The sequence below is a fragment of the Kogia breviceps genome, chromosome X (assembly GCF_026419965.1).
Source record: "Kogia breviceps isolate mKogBre1 chromosome X, mKogBre1 haplotype 1, whole genome shotgun sequence".
Classification (NCBI taxonomy): domain Eukaryota; kingdom Metazoa; phylum Chordata; class Mammalia; order Artiodactyla; family Physeteridae; genus Kogia; species Kogia breviceps.
Genome location: NC_081330.1, coordinates 96,050,073 through 96,072,606, shown reverse-complemented (window position 1 = coordinate 96,072,606; position 22,534 = coordinate 96,050,073). Strand labels below are relative to the sequence as shown.

General features: G+C 37.7%; 1 protein-coding gene across 1 annotated transcript in view; it reads right to left on the bottom strand.

Annotated features, from left to right (window-relative positions):
• The window catches only part of LOC136793435 (EF-hand domain-containing family member C2-like), a 71,264-nt gene that overhangs the window by 40,683 nt on the left and 8,047 nt on the right, over nt 1-22,534 (bottom strand). The window contains exon 3 of the mRNA XM_067023738.1: nt 2,304-2,493. Coding sequence (XP_066879839.1) covers nt 2,304-2,493 — 190 coding nt within the window. The remainder of the gene's footprint in view (nt 1-2,303; nt 2,494-22,534) is intronic.

Here is a 22,534-nt window from a genome sequence, read left to right as displayed (position 1 = left end):
TGATTTTTCTCATTTAACAAGAAGTCCGGAGAGACACAGCCCAGGCCTGAAACAGTGGCTGCATGATGCCATTGGGGCCCTAGATTCCCTTTATCTCTGCTGCAGTCACAAGATGGCTGATGTGCCCCCAAGGAATTATGTCCTAGTTCCAGAGAGGAAAACAAGGCAGGGCAAAGGGCAGGAAAAACATAGCAGCTGAGCCTGACTCCTTTAATTAGAAAAATACCTTTCCCAGGAGCCCCACCCAATAAACCTTAACTCACATATCATTGGCTAGAAGTGAGCCAAGTAGCCAGCCCTAGCTGCAGGGAACCTGGGGGAGATGAACACCTGTAAGTGGGCACGTCTCCAGCCTGAATAAAACTAGTGTTCTCTCCCTAACACACCATTGTAGAGCAGTTATACTCCAATAAAGATGTTTAAAAAAAAAAAAAAAGAATGAAGGGGAGAGTGAAGAAAAGATAAATAGCTAGAAATGTCTGCCATGAGGGCCAGGCAAGATGATAAATGCTGGCTCTTTTGCGTGACTGCAAATAGCATCTTTTCTGCTTGTAATCTGATGGTCGGCCTGAGCAGAGCATTTTGATGGTCACTTTTAGAATGATGGATAGAAACTGGAACATTGTCTTAGGTTGGGCTCCATAGAAGCAGAACCTAAAACAGGGATTTAGGTGCGTGTGATTTATTAAGGGCATACTCTTGGGAGAAACCTGTAAGGGAGTGAGGGGAACAGCCAAAGGAAGAGACATGATCCAAGTGAGGATGCATTCTCACGTGAAGCTTTGCCGAGGCTTAACGCCACAAGGGGCTGTGAGCCTAAATCACAACACAGAGCTGTCCCACCTCAAAGAAGCTCAGCCTTTTACCCTTGACAAATCAGTCAGCCATTTGCTACCCGGTCCTGTGATGAAGGGGCCAGTGTAACCTCCCAGGTTACCTCTCTGGGTGATGCAATGCCCATTGGCCAAGAGCAACACTCCATGGAGGGTTACAGGTGTGAGTTGTTTGCCAAAGCACTTGCTGCAGCTGTGGGGGTGGGGTGCCCCACCCCTATCATGGGTCTGGGTGGGCACCAAGAGCATCTACGGCAAATATTAATTTTGATGCACTTTCCAAAGAACTGCCTTTATTTCTGCTTTGTATTGTTTGAGAATGGAACCCTAGGTATATTGCTATGATTAAAAGCTGTTGGAAAAACTGGCAACGAGTTTAAAGTGTCTCGTTTTCAAGAAAAATGATTAACAGGTGTTGACTTGTTTTGTTGAACCACAAATGCAGAAAGTGCTTTATAATTTGCTCTGGGTATTAACCAGGATCCAATCTGTAGTTCACAATCTCATCAGAGCACGTAAATATTTCATAGTCGTAGTGTCTCATTTAAAGCTCAATGAATATTTAATTGAAGTTGACCAACAAAATAACTGAAAGAATTATGTCGCATTTAGTTAGGCCTGAAATGAGCAAGCTCTTCATTTTGTCAAGTAGTTTAAAGCTAAAATTATTCCAACTTCATGAAATATTCTACATGATTTTATAAGTAATTAAAGGGCTATAAAATAGGCTTGAAAGGCACATATTAAATACTGAGAAAAACATGAAATAAAATTAATTTTCAACTTTAAATGCAAGAGAATAGTTTCATATATGGTGGCCTACATTATTTATTCAGTGGTGGATTACGCTATTGTCAATATCCTCTTTTTGACACAAGAAGTAAAAATAGAATCTTTTTTTTGACCCTTGCAAATTAAATATTCTAGAATGATGATGTGCAAACACCTATAAGATTGATGCTAACGGGAAGCCATGCATGATCTACCCAATAATGGCACCTCTTTCCTTCACTTCTGCAATTCATGCCATGTCACCCTATGGTCCTCAGGGATGAGGAACCATAATTAGTATGGAGAAAAGAAGAGAAGGCATTTTCCCGTTGTATTCAACGGCACATTCAGAATCCAACAAAATTATTTAGTTAATGGCAATCACTAAGCAAAAGTGGCAGTCTGACCAGACTCTTATAGTCTATAGAAGGACATTATCCTGTCCAGGGCAGGAGATGAGAGAAAGGTTGATAAGCATTAGCCAAGAAAGGTGATGAACATTAAGCATCCTGCAGCCAATATACCTAGTCAGAAACAGGAGCAGGGATAACTTTTCTTTGTTTAGGGTACTTTTGTTCTAGAATGTGTCATTTCAGATGAACACATTTACAATGAGGACTCTTATTTTCTCACATCTACTTAATATTTAGTACATGTAACATTTTAAGGCTGCATTTCTCCCAATGTCATGTGACTTACCCTGTTTATCAAAAGCCACCCAGGATGGTGAATCAGTTCCCATTCCTTTAGGAAATACACTATGTTTTGGCTTTATCTTTTGTCCGAGAAGCAGTTCTCCACCTATTCCTGGTTTATCTTCACTCACCAGCATCCTAACATTGTTGCAACAGCCCCAATGTTGAGATTTGTGGAATTTCTCTTTTCCCATCTGTGAACACAAGAGACAACATAAAATGGCCAAAGTTACTCTTTGTGACTTTTCTTACTTGTTCGAAAAGGTAAACACATTTCCCATCATTTATTTTCCCATTACAAAATGCAAATCAGAGTGGCAAATAATTATGATCAATCTTCATCATAAAGTTGTGTCTCGTTTTAAATTCAATTCATTTTAACAAATTCAAAACCTTGAAAAGCAATAAGAATAAACCCAATGCTCCATGCTATTTTAAAACATTTAAAAATTATTATTGCAAGTGAACATTTAGGACATTAGCTTGCTAATTGGTCTATTCTACTTATTTGCCAAGAATGTGAACAGGAAAAAAAAAAAACCCTCCTCTACTTCAGAGTAAAAATGTAACAGTTTTCCCACAGAAGTCTAAATATTATTTTCATCAAAACAGAGAATAAAATCTTTTCCTCATTAAAGTAAATGTCACAGGAAATTCGTCAGAGCTGACATTCTCCTCCTAATTGTAGAACCTTGCCCTCCCTTTTCCCCACTCCCCTCCCATCTTTTCTGAGGATCTGGGCAGAGAGGGCAAAGCCTAGATAATGCTACCAAGGATTGGCAAAATGTGAGCCAACACCAACATGCATGCACTGCTAGTAGGAAAGTAAAACAGAAAAATCCCTCTGAGGAAAGACATGGCAATACCTAGCAAAGTGAAAGGTGTATATGCCCTGAGGCCTAGCAAGTCCACTCCTAAATATCTTTTGCACCGTGCATGGGGAGCTATAGATCAGATTATTTGTTACAGCAGTGTTGGTAAGAGTGAAAAATAGTAAACAATCTAAATGTCCATCAATAGCAAAAAAGATACCTCAATTCATATTAATATTAATACAGAGGTCTAAAATTATATGCATCGATATGGACAAATCTAAAAAAAATGTCAAGCAAAAAAAAAAGCTAGTAGAGGGCTTCCCTGGTGGCGCAGTGGTTGAGGGTCCGCCTGCTGATGCAGGGGACGGGGGTTCGTGCCCCAGTCTGGGAAGATCCCACATGCCGTGGAGCGGCTGGGCCTGTGAGCCATGGCCGCTGAGCCTGCGCGTCCAGAGCCTGTGCTCCGCAGCAGGAGAGGCCACGGGAGTGAGAGGCCCACACACCGCAAAAAAAAAAAAAAAAAAAAAAATCTAGTAGAAAGGCACACAAAATTTGATCATTTCACTTACATAAAGTCTGAAAACATTCAAAAATACAGTATTATTTATGGATAATATAAGCATGGAAATAAGCAGCAGATTCAAGTTAATACAATATAATATTTGATATATGATACAATAAATATTGTATATATTTATTATGATATATAATATTTTTTGTATCATATGCATATCATATCATGAACATCCATGTACACCACAGCCGTGTATAAAATATAAAACATTTCAGATACAATTAAAGCACTCTCTTATCCCAAGCTCCTGATTTCGATATTTGTGTCTGTTTCTGTTTTGTAAATAAGTTCATTTGTATCTTTTTTAAATTAGATTCCACATATGAGTGATATATGATACTTGTGGATGAACATACAAATACTACTATATATAAGACAGATAACCAACAAGGACCTACTGTATAAATAGCACAGGGAACTCTACTCAATATTCTGTGATAACCTATATGAGAAAAGAATCTGAACACAACATTGTAAATCAACTATACTCCAATGAAATTAAAATATTTTTAAAAAAAAGAAACAAACAAATAAAGCCCTCTCTCAGAGTTCATGCCCCTTGCCTCCCTCTCCAGAGGTAACCAGTATCCTGAATTTGCTGCTTGAACTTTATACTTTGCCAGGATTATATACGCCAGAGCAATAGCCTCCTGCAAAGCATGATGCATTGGCAGGAATTCTGAAAGGACGTTTGAAAATATTTTGTTTCAAGGCAACCTATGAAATGAGGTAACATATTTGCAAATAATATATCTGATAACGAGTTAATATCCAAAATATATAAAGAACTCATACAACTCAATGGCAAAAAAAAAAGTCTGATTAAAAAATGGAGAGAGGATCTGAATACACATTTTTCCAAAGAAGACGTACAAATGGCCAACAGGTACATGAAAAGATGCTCAACATCACTAACCATCAGGGAAATGCAAAGCAAACCCACAATGAGATATCACCCCACACCTGTTGGGATGGTTACTGTCAAAAAGATAAGAAATAACAAGTGTTGGCAAGGATGTGGAGAAAAGGGAATCCTTGTGCACTGTTGGTGGGAATATAAATTGGTGTGTATGGAAGTTCTTTAAAAAATTAAAAATAGAACTACCATATGACTCAGCAATTCTACTTCTGGGTATTTATCCAAAGAAAATGAAAACACTAATTTGAAAAGATATGTGTACCACATGTCCACCTGCAGCATTATTTACAATAGCCAAAACACAGAAACAACCTAAGTGGCCATTAACGATGAATGAATAAAGAAAATGTGGTGTATATATGTATATACAATGGATATTATTCAGCCATAAAAAAATGAAATCCTGCCACAACATGGATGGACCTTGAGGGCATTACACTAAGTGAAATAAGTCAGACAGAAAAAGACAAATATCATATGATCTCACTTATATGTGGAATCTTTAAAAAAAAATCAAATGAAACAATTCTAAAAAGCAAGCTCCTAGATACAGAGAACAGATTGGTGGTTGCCAGAGGTGGAGGGTGGGGAGTGGGCAAAATGGGTGAAGGGGATCTGAAGGTACAAACTTCCAGTTGTAAAATAAGTAAGTCCTCGGAATGTAATGCACAGCATGGTGACTATAGGTAATAATTACTGTATATTTGAAAGAGGCTAACAGAGTAAATCTGAAAAGTTCTCATCACCAGAAAAAAAAAATTGTAACTATATGTGGTGGTGGACCTAACTAGACTTACTGTGATCATTTTGCAATATATACAACTATCGAATCATTACATTGCACACCTGCAACTCATAAAGTTATATGGCAATTATACCTCAATAAAACTAAAAATTAAATACTCAATATTAAAAGGAAAAGACAAGACCTCTTTTCCTCTTGTAGTGAAGACAGCCTGGAAGAATGGGGAAGAGCCTGAGCAGCCTTGCCTAGGAGAGCCGGGGCCACTACAGCTGCCCTGGGCAGAGGAACAGCCCAGCTCGAAGGCTGCGGGAGGAAAGCTAGAGGCAGCGGTTAGGACGGTGACCTGTAGCCTGGCTCTGTCCCACAGAGAATCCATTGCCACAACCTCCACCACCACCCCACTCCCCCCTCCCCCCCCCCCCCCCCCCACACACACACATTCAGTTTACCACAAGTCAGTCCCACATCACCACAGCAAAGCAACAGCTGGGTTCGTTAAAATGAATGGAGGAATAACACAGAATTTTACAACAGTGTTCCCTCTTTTAAAGCAAGTAATTTCAAGTAATCACAAACTCACCTCAGGTCAAACCAACAAATGTTTGTTAAGCATTTACTATATTCCTAGCTTTGTGCCAGTCACGTTACTTAAAATTATGTTTTAGCTCCATACAGTTTTTTTTTTTTTTTTTTTTTGGCTGCGTTGAGTCTTCTTGCTGCACGTGGGCTTTCTCTAGTTGCGGCGAGTGGGGGCTACTCTTCATTGTGGTGCGGTGCGGTGCACGGGCTTCTCATGGCGATGGCTTCTCTTGTTGTGGAGCACAGGCTCTGGAGTGCGGGCTCTAGAGCGCAGGCTCAGTAGTTGTGGCGCACGGGCTTACTTGCTCCGCGGCATGTGGGATCTTCCTGGACCAGGGCTCGAACCCGTGTCCCCTGCATTGGCAGGCGGATTCTTAACCACTGCGCCACCAGGGAAGTCCCCAGATACACTACTTAAAACAAGCATAAAACTCCACCCCTGCCTTGAAGAGGAAACCCACTCTCTTGCTGATGAGCCAAGATTTAGATATATATAAAACAACTAGGAAGCAGTACAGCTACCATTTTCGACCACTTACTACAACCTAGACCCTTTACTAAGCGCTCTATATACATTACCTAATTTTACCATCACAAAACTATTTGATATGCATTATCACTGCCATTTTACCAATGAGGAAGCCAAGGCAGAGACAAGTAGGCTAGCACACCCACAGTTATATGGTAACTAGTGGAGCCTGCATCTGAATCTAAGCTCATTGACCCTAAGCTCTGGTAAGTTTATCTACCTAGAGCCATAAACTGATGGGCTGGAGTAGTAGTGTTGAGGTCCTGCAGGTAGCTGGATACTGCCTTGGGCCTGGAGGAATAGGATGAATTAGACAGGAGAGGAGGGAAATAGGAACCCTAATGCTTTGCTGATGGGAGAGTTAACTGCCATTCTGGAAAGCAATGTGGTACTACTTGGCAAAACTAAGGATGTGTATTCCCTATGATTCAAGAATCCCACTCCTGGATATGTATCTCAGAGAAATTCTCACAGTAGCCAATAAATGGACATATATGAGAATGTGCAATGGTATTGGGTTGGCCAAAAAGTTCGTTCAGGTTTTCCTGTAACATTGTGGAAAAACCCAAATGAACTTTTTGTCCAACCCACTATTTTGGGAAAGTTGGAGGCAAGCTAGATATTTATGTTGAGGAAATGGATAAGAAAATATGGTTCAATGGGTAAGTACTCTATGGTGGATTTTCACTTCACTTCACTTCATTGCTTTGAAGCAATAAACCAGATGTATTAGCTTAGGCTGCCATAACAAAATATCATAGACTAGGAGGCTGAAACAACAGAAACTGATTTCTCACAGTTCTCACAGTTCAAGATAAAGGTGCTGGCCAGGCCAATTCAGTTGCCCAGTGAGGGTTCTATTCTTGGTTTGCAGACTGCCAATTTCTCACTGTGTCCTCACAGGGCAGTGAGAGAGAGAGTAAGCTCTCTGGTATCGTTTTCATAAGGGCATGAACTTCATCATGGGAGCCCCACCCTCATGACCTCATCTAAACCTAATGACCTCCTAAGGTCCCATCTCCAAATACCATTACGCTGCAGGGTTAGGGCTTCTATATATGGATTTGGGGAGGACATATAGCACCAGATGTACATATAGCAAAACAGATCCTTAAAACATATCGTTGGGTGAAAAATGGTATCTGTAGCATACAATATCATTTATACATCTTTTAAAAACAAAAAATAATGCTACATATTTTTTAAGAACACATGCAGATTCAAGAATGTGCATCAGAGACATCTGTATGGAAGCCTATATAAAGTGGAAAGGGAACGAGACTAGGGGTTGGGAATGATGAGGAACAAAAATACGTAAAAGAAGAGAGAGACCTTGCACAGATCAATGATGATATTGGGCCATAAATGGAGGAATATAATTAATTCACCTCTTCGCACCTCACATTAAAAAAATGATGAATTGGAATGAGAGGTGAGAAGTAGGCAGACGAGGCAAACTGCTAGTGCAGCTGAGCAGGCAAAAGGTGAGAAAGGCCGGCAAAAGGTGAGAAAGGCCTGCACAAGGGTGAAGACAATAGGAATGGGAAGGAAGGGACATCCTATAGGACAAGGACATTCAAACTATTATTGAGGAAGGGCAAGTTTGATTTTTTTCTTTTGCCAACTCATTTCAGACCCATACTTTTATAAAATACAATATAATTAATTATAAAAAACTGAAACAAAAACAAAGACATAAAAACTTACAAGCCCACTAAATCACACCCTTGGATATCATGGCAAGGTCATATTGTTATATAAGTTTCTAAAGACTCCCAATGTCACAAACACACACCACACTCGGAGTAGCAAGTTTTATGCCAGCCTCCCTTCCACTTTAGAAGGGGTAGGAGGGAGAGCAGAAAAAGCAATAATTAGCCTAATATTGCTAATATATATTTATTATATTAGACAATAAATATATATTAGCAATATATATTTTATATATATTGGCTCCTTAGCCTAATATTGCTACAGCTCCCAAGCATGGTCATAACAGCACTGGCTGAGATTCTCACCTCTGAAATTTCTGAAAGAAACTAAAGGAGTGGACTGAACCTGAAGAGCCCTCAGCAAGGCTGGCCTTCCCTTTCCTGGTCACCCTCACAGCAGCAAGGGAAAGAGAAGGGACTGGAAGAAGTAAAGGGATTCCCCCCCACCAACCATACACATACACAACTGCTATGAACTCTTGTCAGTACCTTTTTGTCCAGCTAGTGACAATGACTAAGTATACCATACAATGGGGCCTTTTCCTTTAAACATAAGCTCTATCAACGCTATGAAAATTGAAGAGAAACCACAATGTGTAAAATTCAGAAGGTAGTTCAATCAAGTTCCTGCTAAATTCATGAGCAATTTCTCTATGCAGAGTATAAGCTGGATACTTGTTAAATATTTCCAATTCTTTTGCTAAATAAAATCAAATCAGCCAGACCAAATTATTAAATATTTTTTAACATGAAAGGAACTATTACTAAATCCTTCCCCAAACTCTTGGTTTGTGTAACACATTCAAACCCCCAAAATCAACAATACACATATGCTTCTTTAAAGTTCAGTAATGTCAATTTCTATTGTTATTCTCACCAGCACAGCATGCAAAATTCCGTTTCTAACTTGAAATTTCAATTCAAAATTCTATACCTCAGAAGCTAATTGCCTGAGGATTTGTTTGGTATGATGTAAAAGCCCATAGGGCACCTGTTTCAAATGTTTGCCCCTCCCAATACACACACAGACACACACACACACACACACACACACACAAATTTGAGATTTGCCATTATAATCTCTTAGGATCACATGTCAACCTGCCCTTTGCCCTAGTAACTGTGAAATGGTGCTCAGTCTCAGTCCAAAGAAATTAGGCAAATATCTTAGCAAATGATAAAATCAGGAACATACTATCCACAGATCCAGTGTTCCTTGATATCTCAACTCCTTGGGTCCCATCCCACTTATGGCACCACTACTGGAAAGGCAGCAGCCAAATCCAGACTCTCTTTGATGTTTCACATCAAATTAATAGCTGGTACCACCATCCCTTCCTTGTTGCTAAAGATTGGAAGAGCAATTTTATCACATGACTGGATTGATTAATAAATAATCAGTAAGTTGCCAGGGCGACTACAGAAACCGTAAAGCTAACCCAAACTGAGAAGCAGGTTACAGTCATCAGTATCAGGAGTTGTTTATCCATTTATAATCTCTCTTTTAGAGCTTCAGCACATCTGAGTCTCTTTGTTTCTTTGTTTCTATCTAGACTGCGTCCAAAGCCCAGATGCTTGACAACCACATGACAAAGGCAAGAAGAATAAGGTACTTGGTAAGAACCTGACAGCTCATTAGGGCCACCATTAGCTAGAAGCCTATCTTTGCAGATGTGAATATCATTATCATAGCCATAAAAGCTGACATGTGTAGCAGTGCACTAAGTACTTTAGAAGCACTAAATTCTTTTAATTTTCAGAGCAAATCTCTGAGTATGCTTTATCATTATCCCCATTTTATAGATGGGGATACTCAGGAACAGAGTTTAAGTAATTTGTCCAAGGTCAGTCAATTAGTATAGTGAATCCAGGATGAAAATTCAATGCCTGAGCCCTTAGGCATTAGGCCTTGCATTGTCTGTGCTCTCTTAGAGAAAAGGAATAGATCTCCTCTTGTTTAAGTCATCAGGGTAGAATTACTACTTTTGCTTTTGACAAACATAATAATGAGAATGACCACCATGACATGGAAGAGAGGAAATAGATCAGATAATTGTACCTGGGCTCAATCCCTTAAAAGCAGAACAGGTATTAGAGAGTACTGTAGATATCCTTTTACAGTCACAGAAGTTACTAAAAATTTAGGGCCTGAAGAAAGCCAGTTAATATTTAATATTTTAATATATATTAACAACACTTACTTTTCTAACTACTTTTTGAGGCTTATGGAAATTATGAATTACCTAAAACTATCACTCTTAGATATTTCTGCCTGATCAGGTTTGAGACTAGTTTGCTTCCACTCCATGAATAGGTTTTTTTTCCTCTCCCTTCACAGCATACTTATTTCAGAAATTCATTTTCTCTTTTCTTCTTTTCTGTACTTTTACAGAGAAAAAGAAGTCATTCAGCAAATACCGTGAACCTCCCAGAGAAAATAACAACAAAATTGCCTTGGGTAGAGCTCAGGACCATAAGAGCATGAAAGCTATCATTAGTTATTAATAAAGCTAAATCACTCAAAAAGAAGCCCTAAATGTAAAGATAAAAAGTCATGTCAAAGAAAACTTCAAACATTTTTAAGCTAATTTTCCTCTTTTTCCAAACCTAACTTGAAAAAATGTTGTGCTCATGAATCTTAGTCATTCAAGTCAATATAACAAGACTGGTTTTATATACTTAATAATGTATTTAAATCAGTAGAGTAAAAAATAAAATTAAATCGATAAGATCTAGAAAGATGTGCAGCCCCTTCCTCAGAAAACAATGTCCTGTTTTTTTCCTCTAAATAATTCAACTCAAAGTACCAATCAAAAGAATTCTAAAGACTTCCCCCAAAGTCAGTTAACATCACTGGCTCATTGTAGCTGATTAGTACATCCATTTCCAAATTCCTTCTCCCTTGCATCTCCATTTAGAAGCTAGAAAAGGCTAAATACTCCACTTGTTTCCTCAGCCTCCTTTTCAGAATTCTGTTCTGGGATTCTAGAAAAGGCTTTTGTCCTCCTGAGTCACGGGACAAATGCAGGTGATGCTGCCCCTAGCTCACCTTTTCTTGCCTTGAGATGTATACATAATGCCTGGAGCTGCAGCAGCCACCTTGGGATCATGGCAGGAAGGTGAGGAGGATTGCAGAGATGCTGGCTCAAAGTTGAGCCTTTAAATGTATGCCAGCAGCCACCTACCTCCAGACTTCCTGCTTGGTTATAGAAAATAAATCCCTACTTGTTTAAGCCTCTATTGGTCAGGTATTCCATTACTTGCAGTATAAAGCATTACAAATTAATGCACTTAGTCTTTAAAAGCTGTGCTCTAATGCCTTTTTAAAAAAACAGAATAAGATTATTAAGTGACCTATCTAAAGTATAATTTTCTTTATACATTGAGAAAAATAAATATCTTCTCAAACTTTGAGCACAACAAATATTAGTAAAGTTTATTACCTTCACTGACTTAAGGGATATGTTTGAGATTAATTCTAGAATTTATGGAGAGGGACAACTGATTCTACTGATAAGACTAGAAGAATAGAAAAGCCAAAGGCAGCTGTGAGTTGTATACACATTAGCAGTGCATCTGGGGGCGGAAACCACAAGTTCATGATCTGTCCCAATAACTGCCTTATGAATGTTATGGAGGAAAGCCTATGTCAAGGTAAAACCAGAGAGTTGTTCATGGGATAGAGGTTCATGAGTGTGTGTGTGTGTGTGTGTGTGTGTGCGTGTGCACGCACACACGCATTGGGAGTATGTAGACTGAAGTAAGCTCCTTGTAATATCCAAGTTCAGCACTCCTGTAATAACATACTGGCTATACTAGCATCTGATGCAAATTGATGGTCAAAGAAAGTGGCACCAAGAAACAAAGCACCTGCAACACAGTACAACAGTCACATCTGACCTCCCTCTCCCCCAGCAAAGAATCTGTGGGCTTTAAGAACCATGGGCCACTCAGGGTAAGACCTATGGATTAAAAAATCTTGGGTCAGAGTGGAGGGGTGAGATAGAAGGGCAGCACAGCTTCCAACTATACTTCATGAATTGCTAAAGAATTTCAGGGACAGAGGCAGCCTTTTCCCATAGCTGTGAGGTAAGTGGATGATGGAAGCCCAATGGTAGGATGGGGTGGTGACTGTGTAATTGTGCTAGGTGTGTTTTAGGAATCTGAACATCTGCATCAACAGTCCCTGATGCCACAAGATCAAGGATTAAAACAAAAATTATAACATAATTTGATACTCAAGACAATGATATTTAAAAGTGGGAAACGTTAAAGGTACCTAAATGAAAGTGAGGTTTCCATACTTCATTTGAAGTGGTAAAACACTGATAGTAATAGACCAAAGTCTATAGAAGTCGCATATATATACTGCAATATCCAGAACAACCACTATGAAAATTATACTAAGAGAGATACTCAAAAACACTATAAATAAATCAAAATAGAATCCTAAAAAAAGTCCCAGCAACCCACAGGAAGGTAAGAAAAGATAAACAAAGAAACAAAAAACAGATAATAATATATCTGACACAAGCATTAACAAATCAATCACCTTAAATGTAAATGATCTAAATACATTAATCAAAAGATAGAGATTTGTAGAGTAGATTTTAAAAGCATGACAAACTACATGCTGTACACAGGAAACTCATTTCAAATTCAATATATAGGTCAGTTGGAAGTAAAAGAATGGAAAAAAATATACCAGGGAAACACTAATTTTAAAAAAGCAAGAATGGCTATATCAGTATCTGATAACCTAGACTTCAGAGCAAAGAAAATTACTAGAGAAAAGAGGGACATTACATAATGATAAAAGAATCAATCCACCAGGAAGACACAACAAACTTAAATGTGTATGCACAGGACTTCCCTGGTGGCCCACTGGTTAAGAACCCACCTGCCAATACAGAAGACACGGGTTCGAGCCCTGGTCCGGGAAGATCCCACATTCTGTGGAGCAACTAAGTCCATGCACCACAACTACTGAAGCCCGTGTGCCTAGAGCCCGTGCTCTGCAATGAGAGAAGCCACTGCAATAAGAAGCCTGAGCACCACAACAAAGAGTAGCCCCCGCTCACCACAACTAGAGAAAGCCCACACGCAGCAATGAAGACCCAATGCAGCCAAAAATAAATAAATAATTAAATTCATTTAAAAAAAATGTGTATGCACAAAACAACAGAACCTCAAAATATATGAAGCAAAACCAACAGAGCTAAAAGGAGAAATAGACAAACCTACAATTATAGTTGGGGACTTCTACAATCCTCTCAGCAACCAACAAAACCTAATTAATATATATAGAACACTCCACCCAACACAGCAGAATGCAAACTCTTTTCAAGTGTGCATGAAACATTCACCAAGACAGACCATATTCAGGGCCATAAAAGAAATGTCAACAAATTTAAAATAATGAAAATCATATAGATTATATTCTTTTGATAATGGAATCAACTAGAAATCAATAACAGAAAAATAGCAGGAAAATCTCCAAATGCTTGGAAATTAAACAACACACTTCTAAATAGTCTATGGGTCAAAGAGGAAATTGCAAAAGAAACTTTTAAAAATAGATATAACTGAAAGAAATGAAAATACAACATACCAAAATATGTGGAATGCAGCTAAAGCAGTGTTGAGAGGGAAATTTATAACACTAAATAATTATATTAGAAATGAGGAAAGATCTCAAGTCAACAGCCTAAGTTCCTACTTCAAGAAATTAGAAAAAGATGAGTAAAATACCCTAAAAGCAAGCATAAATAAGGAAACAACAAAAATTAGAGCAGAAATCAATGAAATTGATGAAAACAACAGAGAAAATCAATCAAATACAAAGCTTGTTCTTCAAAAAATATATCAATAAAATTGACAAATCTCTAGCAAGACTGAAAAAAAATTTTAAAGAGATAAGATACAAATCACCAATACCAGAAATGAAACAGGGGTTATCCTCACAGATCCTAGAGCCATTAAAAAGATAATGAGGGAACATTTTGACCAACTTTACATATGTAAATTCAAACACTTAGATAAAAGTGGATAAATTTATCAAAACCACAAACTAACAAAACTCAATGAAGATTAAATAATCTAAATAGTCCTATAACTTTTAAAGAGCCTGGATTTTTAACTAACAGCCAAAAAGAAACTCCTATGCCCAGCTGGCTTTACTGGAGAATTTCACCAAATATTTAAACAAGAATTAACACCAATGTTATGCAATCTCTTCCAGAAAATAAAAGAGGAAAGAACTCTTCCCACTTCATTTCATTAAGTCAGTATTATCTTGGTACCAAAACTAGATAACACAGTTCAATCAAAGAAAACTACAGACCAGTATCTCTCATGAATGTAGATGCAAAAATCCTCCACCAAAAAACTAGCAAATTAAGTCCAGCTATGTGTAAAAAGAATTATATACTATGACCAAGGGGGATTTATTATGCAAGGCTGGATCAACATTCAAAAAGCAATCAATGTAATCCACTATATCAACAAGTAAAGAAGAAAATTCAAATGACCATATCAGTTGATACAGGTAAACACATTTGACAAAATCCAACACCCATTCAAGATTTTTTTAAAAAACTCTCAGCAAGTTAGGAACAGAGGGGAATTACTTGATAATGAGCATCTATAAGAAACCTACAACTCACATCATACTTAATAGTAAAAGACTAAATGTACTTCCCCTAAGATCAGGAACAAGGCAAAAATATCTGCTTTCATCACTCTTATTCAACATGTTACGAGAAGTTCTACCCACTGCAATAAGGCAAGAAAAACAAGTAAAAGGGATACAGATTGGAATGGAAGAAATATAACTGTCTCTATTTGTAGGTGACAAGATTGTCTATATTTTAAAAATCCCACAGAATTTACCCCCAAAATTCTTTTTTTTTTTTTTGCGGTATGCGGGCCTCTCACTGTTGTGGCCTCTCCCATTGCGGAGCCCAGGCTCCGGACGCGCAGGCCTAGCGGCCATGGCTCACGGGCTTAGTTGCTCCGCGGCATGTGGGATCTTCCCGGACCAGGGCACGAACCCATGTCTCCTGCATCGGCAGGCAGATTCTCAACCACTGCGCCACCAGGGAAGCCCCCCCAAAATTCTTAAAACTAATATTGAGTTCATCAGGGCCACAGGGTACAAGATCAACATAAAAAATCACTCACACTACTATATACTAACAATGAACACAGGAAACTGAAATTTAAAACATAATGTCATTTACAATCACTCCAAAGAAAACAAAACACAAAGCATGTACAGGATCTGTAAGCTGAAAATTACAAAATGCTGATGAAAAAAATCAAAGATAACCTAAAGAAATGGAGAGACATACCATGTTCATGAATTGGAAGACTCGACATAGTAAAGATGCCAATGCTCCACTAATCGATCTAAGTTTAATACAATTCCTATCAAAATTCCAGCAAAGTTATTTGTACACTTAGATGAACTTATTCTAAAATTCATGTGGAAAGGTGCAGACCCTAGACAAAGAAGAATCTTGACAAAGAAAAATAAAGTGGGAAAAATCACTGTACCTGATATTAAGGTTTACTATATTACTACAGTAATAAAAACAGGGTGGCATTGGCAGAGGGATAGACATAGACCAATGGAACAAAATAGAGAACATGGAAAGAAACCCACACAAATATGCTCAAATGATTTTTTCCAAATGTGTAAAAGCAATTCAGTGGAGGAAAGATACCCTTTTCAACAAATAGTGCTGGAGTAATTGAATATCCATAGGCAAAAGCAAATGAACCCTGACCTAAATCTCACACTTTATACAAAAATTAACTCAAAACAGATCACAGACTTGAACAGAAAGTGTAAAACTACAAAAATTTTAGGAAAAAAGATAGGAAAAATTCTTCAGGATCGAAGGCTGAGCAGAGACTTAGTATCAAAGCATGATCCATAAAAGGAAAAAAATCGATAAGTTGGAGCTCATCAAAATTTGAAATTTTTTTGTTCTGCAAAAGACAGTTAACAGGACAAAATGACAAGCTATAGATTGGAAGAAAATATGTGCAAACCACATCTTAGACAACGGGCTAGTATCTAGAATGTATAAAGAATTCTCAAAACTCAACAGTTAAAAAAACAATCCAATTAGAAACAGGCAAAAGCCATAAAAAGACATTTCACCAAGGTGGATATACAGATGGCAAATAAGCACATGAAAATATACTCAACTCATTAGCCATCACAGAAGTGACAACTAAACCCACAATAAGATATCATTACACACCTATCAGACAGCTAAAATGAAAAATAGTGACAACACTAAATGTTGACTAGGATGCAGAGAAACTAGATCACTCATACACTGTCGCTGGGACTGTAAAATGGTACATTTGCTCTCAAAAACAGTTTGGTAGTTTTTTTATAAAACTAAACATGCAATTATCGTAAGATCCAGCAATTGAACTCTTGGGCATTTATCCCAGAAAATGAAAACACATGTCCACACCAAAACCTGTACATGAATGTTTGCTAGCAGCTTTATCCTTAACAACCAAAAGCTGGAAATAGCCCAGATATCCTTCAACAGGTAAATGGTTAAAGAAACTGTGGTACATACACAGAATACTACTCAGCAATAAAATGAACAACTGATAAACACAACTACCTGGATAAATCTCCAGAGAATTATGCCAAGTGAAAAAAAAATCCCAAGAGGTACATACTTTATGATTCCATTTATCTAATATTTTCAAAGTAATAAAATTTTAGATATAGAGAACAGGAATTAGGCTGTGGTGAGGAACAGCAAGACGGGGTTGGGGGAGGTGCAGAGGTTGATGGGAAGGAGGTAAGTGTGGTTATAAAAGAGCAACAGGAGGGATCCTTGTGATAATGGGACTGTTCCGTATCTTCACTGTCATGGTGGTCACAGTAATCTACACATGTGATGAACTGTATACACAAAATGCACAAACGCAAATGAGTACAAGTAAAACTGGGAAAATCTGAATAAGATCGGCATATTATATTAATGTTAATATCCTGGTTGCACTATTATACTACAGTTTTGCAATGTTACCAATGGGAAAGTGGGTAAAGGGTACATAGGATCTCTCTCTGTATTATTTCTTATAGCTGCATGTAAATGTACAAGTATCTCCATAAAAATTTCAATTAACAATAAAAGGAAAGAGAGGGTTTACTTTCCTCAGTAACTAGGAGAGGTTCTACTCAGGTGCCTTTCATAAGGTATTAAGTATGAACATGAATACAGATGAGCAATGAATGACTGAAGTCTCACAGAAATGAGATGATCTGAAGATAGTCCTATAAATGACAAAACAAACATCTCTGTTTCAATTACCAAACACAAGTGAAGAAGAAAAGGTGGTCTAAATTAACCATTAAGCCATGTGAACTGACCTGGTCTCCCCCCAGACTCTAGCAGTTTGCTACCATTCTCTTCTTTGGAATGCCAAATACATAGTTAGGAAATCAAAGAATTTGGCCTTCAACTGGCCAAGCTTGTCACTTTGTTACAGTGTAGTTCCCAGGTCAAATTCTGGCATCCTGGGGCCTGGTTAATGAGGGAGTGAAAATGCCTACCTCTCCCTTCTTTTTGCTTTGAGGAACCCCCCCTACAAAGCTGGCTCTGCCCTTTCTACAACTGTAGGAACAGGATAAACTCAGGAAATGACCGAAGAAGTCCCTTTACATTTGCACTAGTGCGTATCTGGAATCCTGTTCTTGGGAGACTGGTCTGCTAAAGGGTCCTGCCTGATGAATGCACAGAGAAAAATCTGCCTCCAGAAAAAGCCAAACTGGATGCCAACAAGGAAAAGAGAAGCTTCCCACTTCATGGCACAACAGGCCACAGAGAGTCTTTGAGTCACAACTTGCACGGTGACATCTTCAGGCTGTCCTGGCTGCTTTGTATAAACCACGCATCCTGAGAGGCTTATCGCCGATTTAAGTCACAAAAGCAAATGCCTTTCTTCCTCCTTTATATTCACTCTTGCTAAAATAAATATTTTTTCCCACAGCAGCAGTGGAAAACACTAGTGAGAAGCATTCCAAAGATGATTCTCCCAAACTGTGTCTATCCCTGCTAGTTTCTAGGCATGGCTGCTACAGGTAGACAGGGGCAATCGACAGGCACCTATTCATGGCCTGCCCTGGGTAAGGAAGGGCAACCCAAAGGGCCTCAATCCTAGTTTCTCAGTCAGCTGAGGAATGTTACAACCACACATAAAGAATGCAAAACACAACACAGCCAATAAGCCAGTAAATGAGTGGTCTGGACAATATGAGTGTTCAGGGTTATGGAGCCAGAGAGATGGCTCTTGCTGAGATGATCAGGGAAGGCTTTAATGAGGAGGGGGGATTACAGCCAGGTTTCGAGGGAAGACTAGGATCTAGATGGGAAGAGGAAGAGGTATGAGAATGCTGTTGGGGAAGGGGGCAAGTAAACCAATAGTTGAATGGAAAAGTCCAAAATATATTCAAAGGACAGACAGTGAGCTTACTGGTTTAACTGGAGTGTTAGGTTTGTTTTCCATTATGAAAAAGAAGATTGTTAAGAAAGAATGGTATTGTTTGAGTTTTTACAATGATAATATACTTGTGTTACTTGTATAATTAAAAAAAAAAAATTTTAAAGAAAGGGATGCTAAGGCTGAGGAGAGCATCTAGACTCACAGGTTTAAGTCTGTGGCTGGTGTGGCAAACAAAGTTTCCTGGTTCCCAATAGCCATTAATTGCTCCCTTTTCCCTTTCCCAGCTCCAAAAATAGATGGTGAAAAATCAAGCTCCCAATATCCCTTGTAGCAAAAGATAGCCATGTGACTCAAGTTTAGCCAATAAGATGTAGGGTAGAAACCTAATGGGGGACTGGGAAACATCTTGTTTTCTGATATAAGAGCCTTCCCCCACCCCTCCTTCCTGCTTGTCTTGAACACTGTTGTAATAAGTTGTGATGTCCGGAACTGAGGCAACCATCATGCAACCATGAGGTCACAAGCCTAAGAAAGTAAAGCCAACATTCTGAAGATGGCAAAATGGGGAAAGAAAAAGAATCTGAGTATCCTAAGTGACATAGCTATAAAGTTCAGGACATAATACAAAAAAGACTAAAGTTAGGTGCTTGATCCCTGAATAGGCAAAGTGACTCTAATTTCTGAAATGCAAATTAACATTTAGGAATAGCAATGGAGTTTTATGTCATTTCCAAAGTTATGAATAGAAGCTTCAAGAAGTGGCCCAGTCTGAAATCATGTGATTTCAAGGATATTTCAATAGTTACCAGGAACAAGTAACAGAAAACTAAATCAAAACCATCCTGTAATCTGGCACAGTAAACACCTATTGTTTGTCTAGCAATTCCCCACCACCAACTCCTTTCTTTGGCTATTTATTTTTTTTAACAGTTTCACTGAGGTGTAATTTATATATCATACAGTAGTTCTAATTTTAATTTTTTTGAGGAACCTCCATGTTTTCCATAGTGGCTTACATTCCCACCAAGACTGTACAAGGGTTCCCTTTTCTCCATATCCTTGCCAACATTTGTTACTTGTGTTCTATTTGATGACAGCATTCTAAGAGGTGTGAGGTGATATCTCATTGTAGTTTTGATTTGCATTTCTCTGATGATCAGCAACATTGAGCATATTTTTCATGTGCCTGTTGGCCATCTGTATGTCTTCTTTGGAAAAATGTCTATTTAGGTCTTCTGCCCATTTTTAAATTGGGTTATTTGTTTTTTTGATATTGAGTTACATGAGCTGTTTATATATTTTGGATATTTTAGTCCCTTAACTGAGCATAGAGCCAAAGAAAATGAAAACACTAATTCAAAAAGATACATGCACCCTAATGTTCATAGCAGCATTATTTACAATAGTCAAGATGTAGAAGCAAACTGTGTCTATCATAAAGTTCAATCATTTAAAATATACAATACAAAGGAGTTTACTATAATTACAAAGGTGCACAATCTTCGCCATAATCTAATTTCAAAACACTTTCATCATCCCAAAGAGAAACCCCATACCCATTAGCAGTCGCTCCCCACTTCCTCCCTTCCCCCACACAGGTCTAGGCAACGATTAATCTTTCTGTCACTATAGATTTGCCTATTCTGTACATTTCACATAAATGGGATTATACAATATGTAGTCTTTTGCATATCGCTTGTGGTATAATGTTTTTGAGGTTCATCTATGTTGTGGTATGTATCAATATTTCATTCTTTGTTATGGCTAAATAATATTCCATTGTATTGATATACCACATTTTGTTTATCCATTCGCCAGCTGATGGACATTTGGGTTGTTTCTACTTTTTGGCTATTATGAATAATGCTGTTATGAACATTCATGTACACATTTTTTGTGGACATATGTTTTCTTTTCTCTTGGGTCTACACCTAAGAGTGCTGTGTCATATAGTAACTCTATGTTTAAACTTTCGTGGAACTGCAGACTTTTCCATAGCAGCAGCACTATTATACATTCCTACCAGCAACATAAGAGGGTTTCAATTACTACACAACCTTGCCAACACTTGGTATTGTCTGTTTTGTTATAGCCATTCTAGTGAGTGTGAAGTAATATCTCATTGTGGTTTTAACTTCCATCTCTCTAATGACTAATGATATTGAGCATCTTTTCATGTGTTTATTGGATATTTGAGTGTCTTTGGAGGAATGTCTACTCAGATCTTTTGCCCATTTTAAACTGGATTATTTATCTCTTTATTGTTGAGTTTTTAGAGTTCTTTATATATACTGGATATAAATCCCTCATCATATATATGCTTTGCAACTATTTTCTCCCTGTAAAATAACTGTAGTTGCCTTTTCAGTTTTTTGATGGTTTCTTCTGAAGCACAACTTTGGCTATTTATTTCAGCATTATTTATAATAGCAAAAGACTGGAAATAATACAACTATACATCAAGAGGGGATGAGTTAAACAAACTATGGTATGTCCACACAATGGAGTACTATGTAGCTACAAACGGAATACACATTCCAATGGGATGAGTATAGCTCTGCATACGACTATTAAGAAATCTCCAAGATATACCTGTTAAAACGAAAAATGGAAGGTGCAAGAGAATACGTAGAGTATGCTACCATTTATTTAATAAGAGGCCATGTAAATATAGGTAAGAATTTGCTATTTTAAAAAAGAAAAACGGAAGGATAACCCAAGCTAAATAGTTTTTTTTTAAATGTTACTTCTAGAGGGAGTGAGGGAGGGAACAAGACTGAAGGGACAGGGAGAAAAGCTAGGACTTGTCTGAACGCACCTTACTTTGTAAATTTGACTCTGAAACCACAGAAATGTTTTACTTTTACATTATAATAAAACAAAAATTTTTTAAGTTAAAAATGAAAAGCAAAATGCAACAATCAATGTAACTGGGTAATGAGTTGGTGACTTAACCATACTTAAATGAAATTAAAACCCAATAATTTGACCATACATTCCTAGGGGGATAAATCCTAAAAACAATAAGAAATACAAAGAAATCTTAACCTATTTTCAAAATTCAAATTGTTAATAATAATGTTATTATTACTCAAAAACTATTATATGGATATATATTTTTATTTATGGTAGGATAAAGCAAGTAATTATGTTAATGTCCTTATGAATCAAGATTTTCGATGTAAGTAAAAGTAAAGAATCAAAGAAGTTAAATAAAAATCCTATAATCCTTACTTAGCATTTCAAATATCAGTTTGGATTCATGTGGTATTTTATCTTTAAAAATGTATACATATTTTCTAGCCTTGTTTTAAAAGAATGAAACTTCAAGCCACAGACTGGGAGAAAGTATTTGTAAACCACATATCCAACAACTGACTTGTATCCGGAATATATAGAGAACTCTCAAAACTCAACAGTAAGGAAACAACTCAATTAAAGATGGGCAAAAGACACAAACAGACATTTCACCAAAGAGGATATACGGATGGCAAATAAGCACATGAAAAGATTTTCAACATCATTCCTAAGCCATTAGGGAAATAAAAGTTTAAATCAGGCTGAGTTACCACTATACACCTATGAGATTGGCTAGAATCCAAAACACTGCCCGCGCCAAATGCTCTCAAGAATCCGGAAGAAGAGGAACTCTCATTCGTTGCTGGTGGGAATGCAAAATGGTACAGCCACTTAGGAAGACTATTCAGCAATTTCTTATAAAATAAAACATACACCTATGGCCAGTTCCAAATTTACATGAAAATCAAGGATCCTGCCATTCATAGGAAAGCAGTGAGCATTTTGCTGCAGTTTTCAACTTCTCACATGTATAAGCAAAGCTTTCCTTGTTTAACAAGTATCAAGAGAAAGGTGAGAA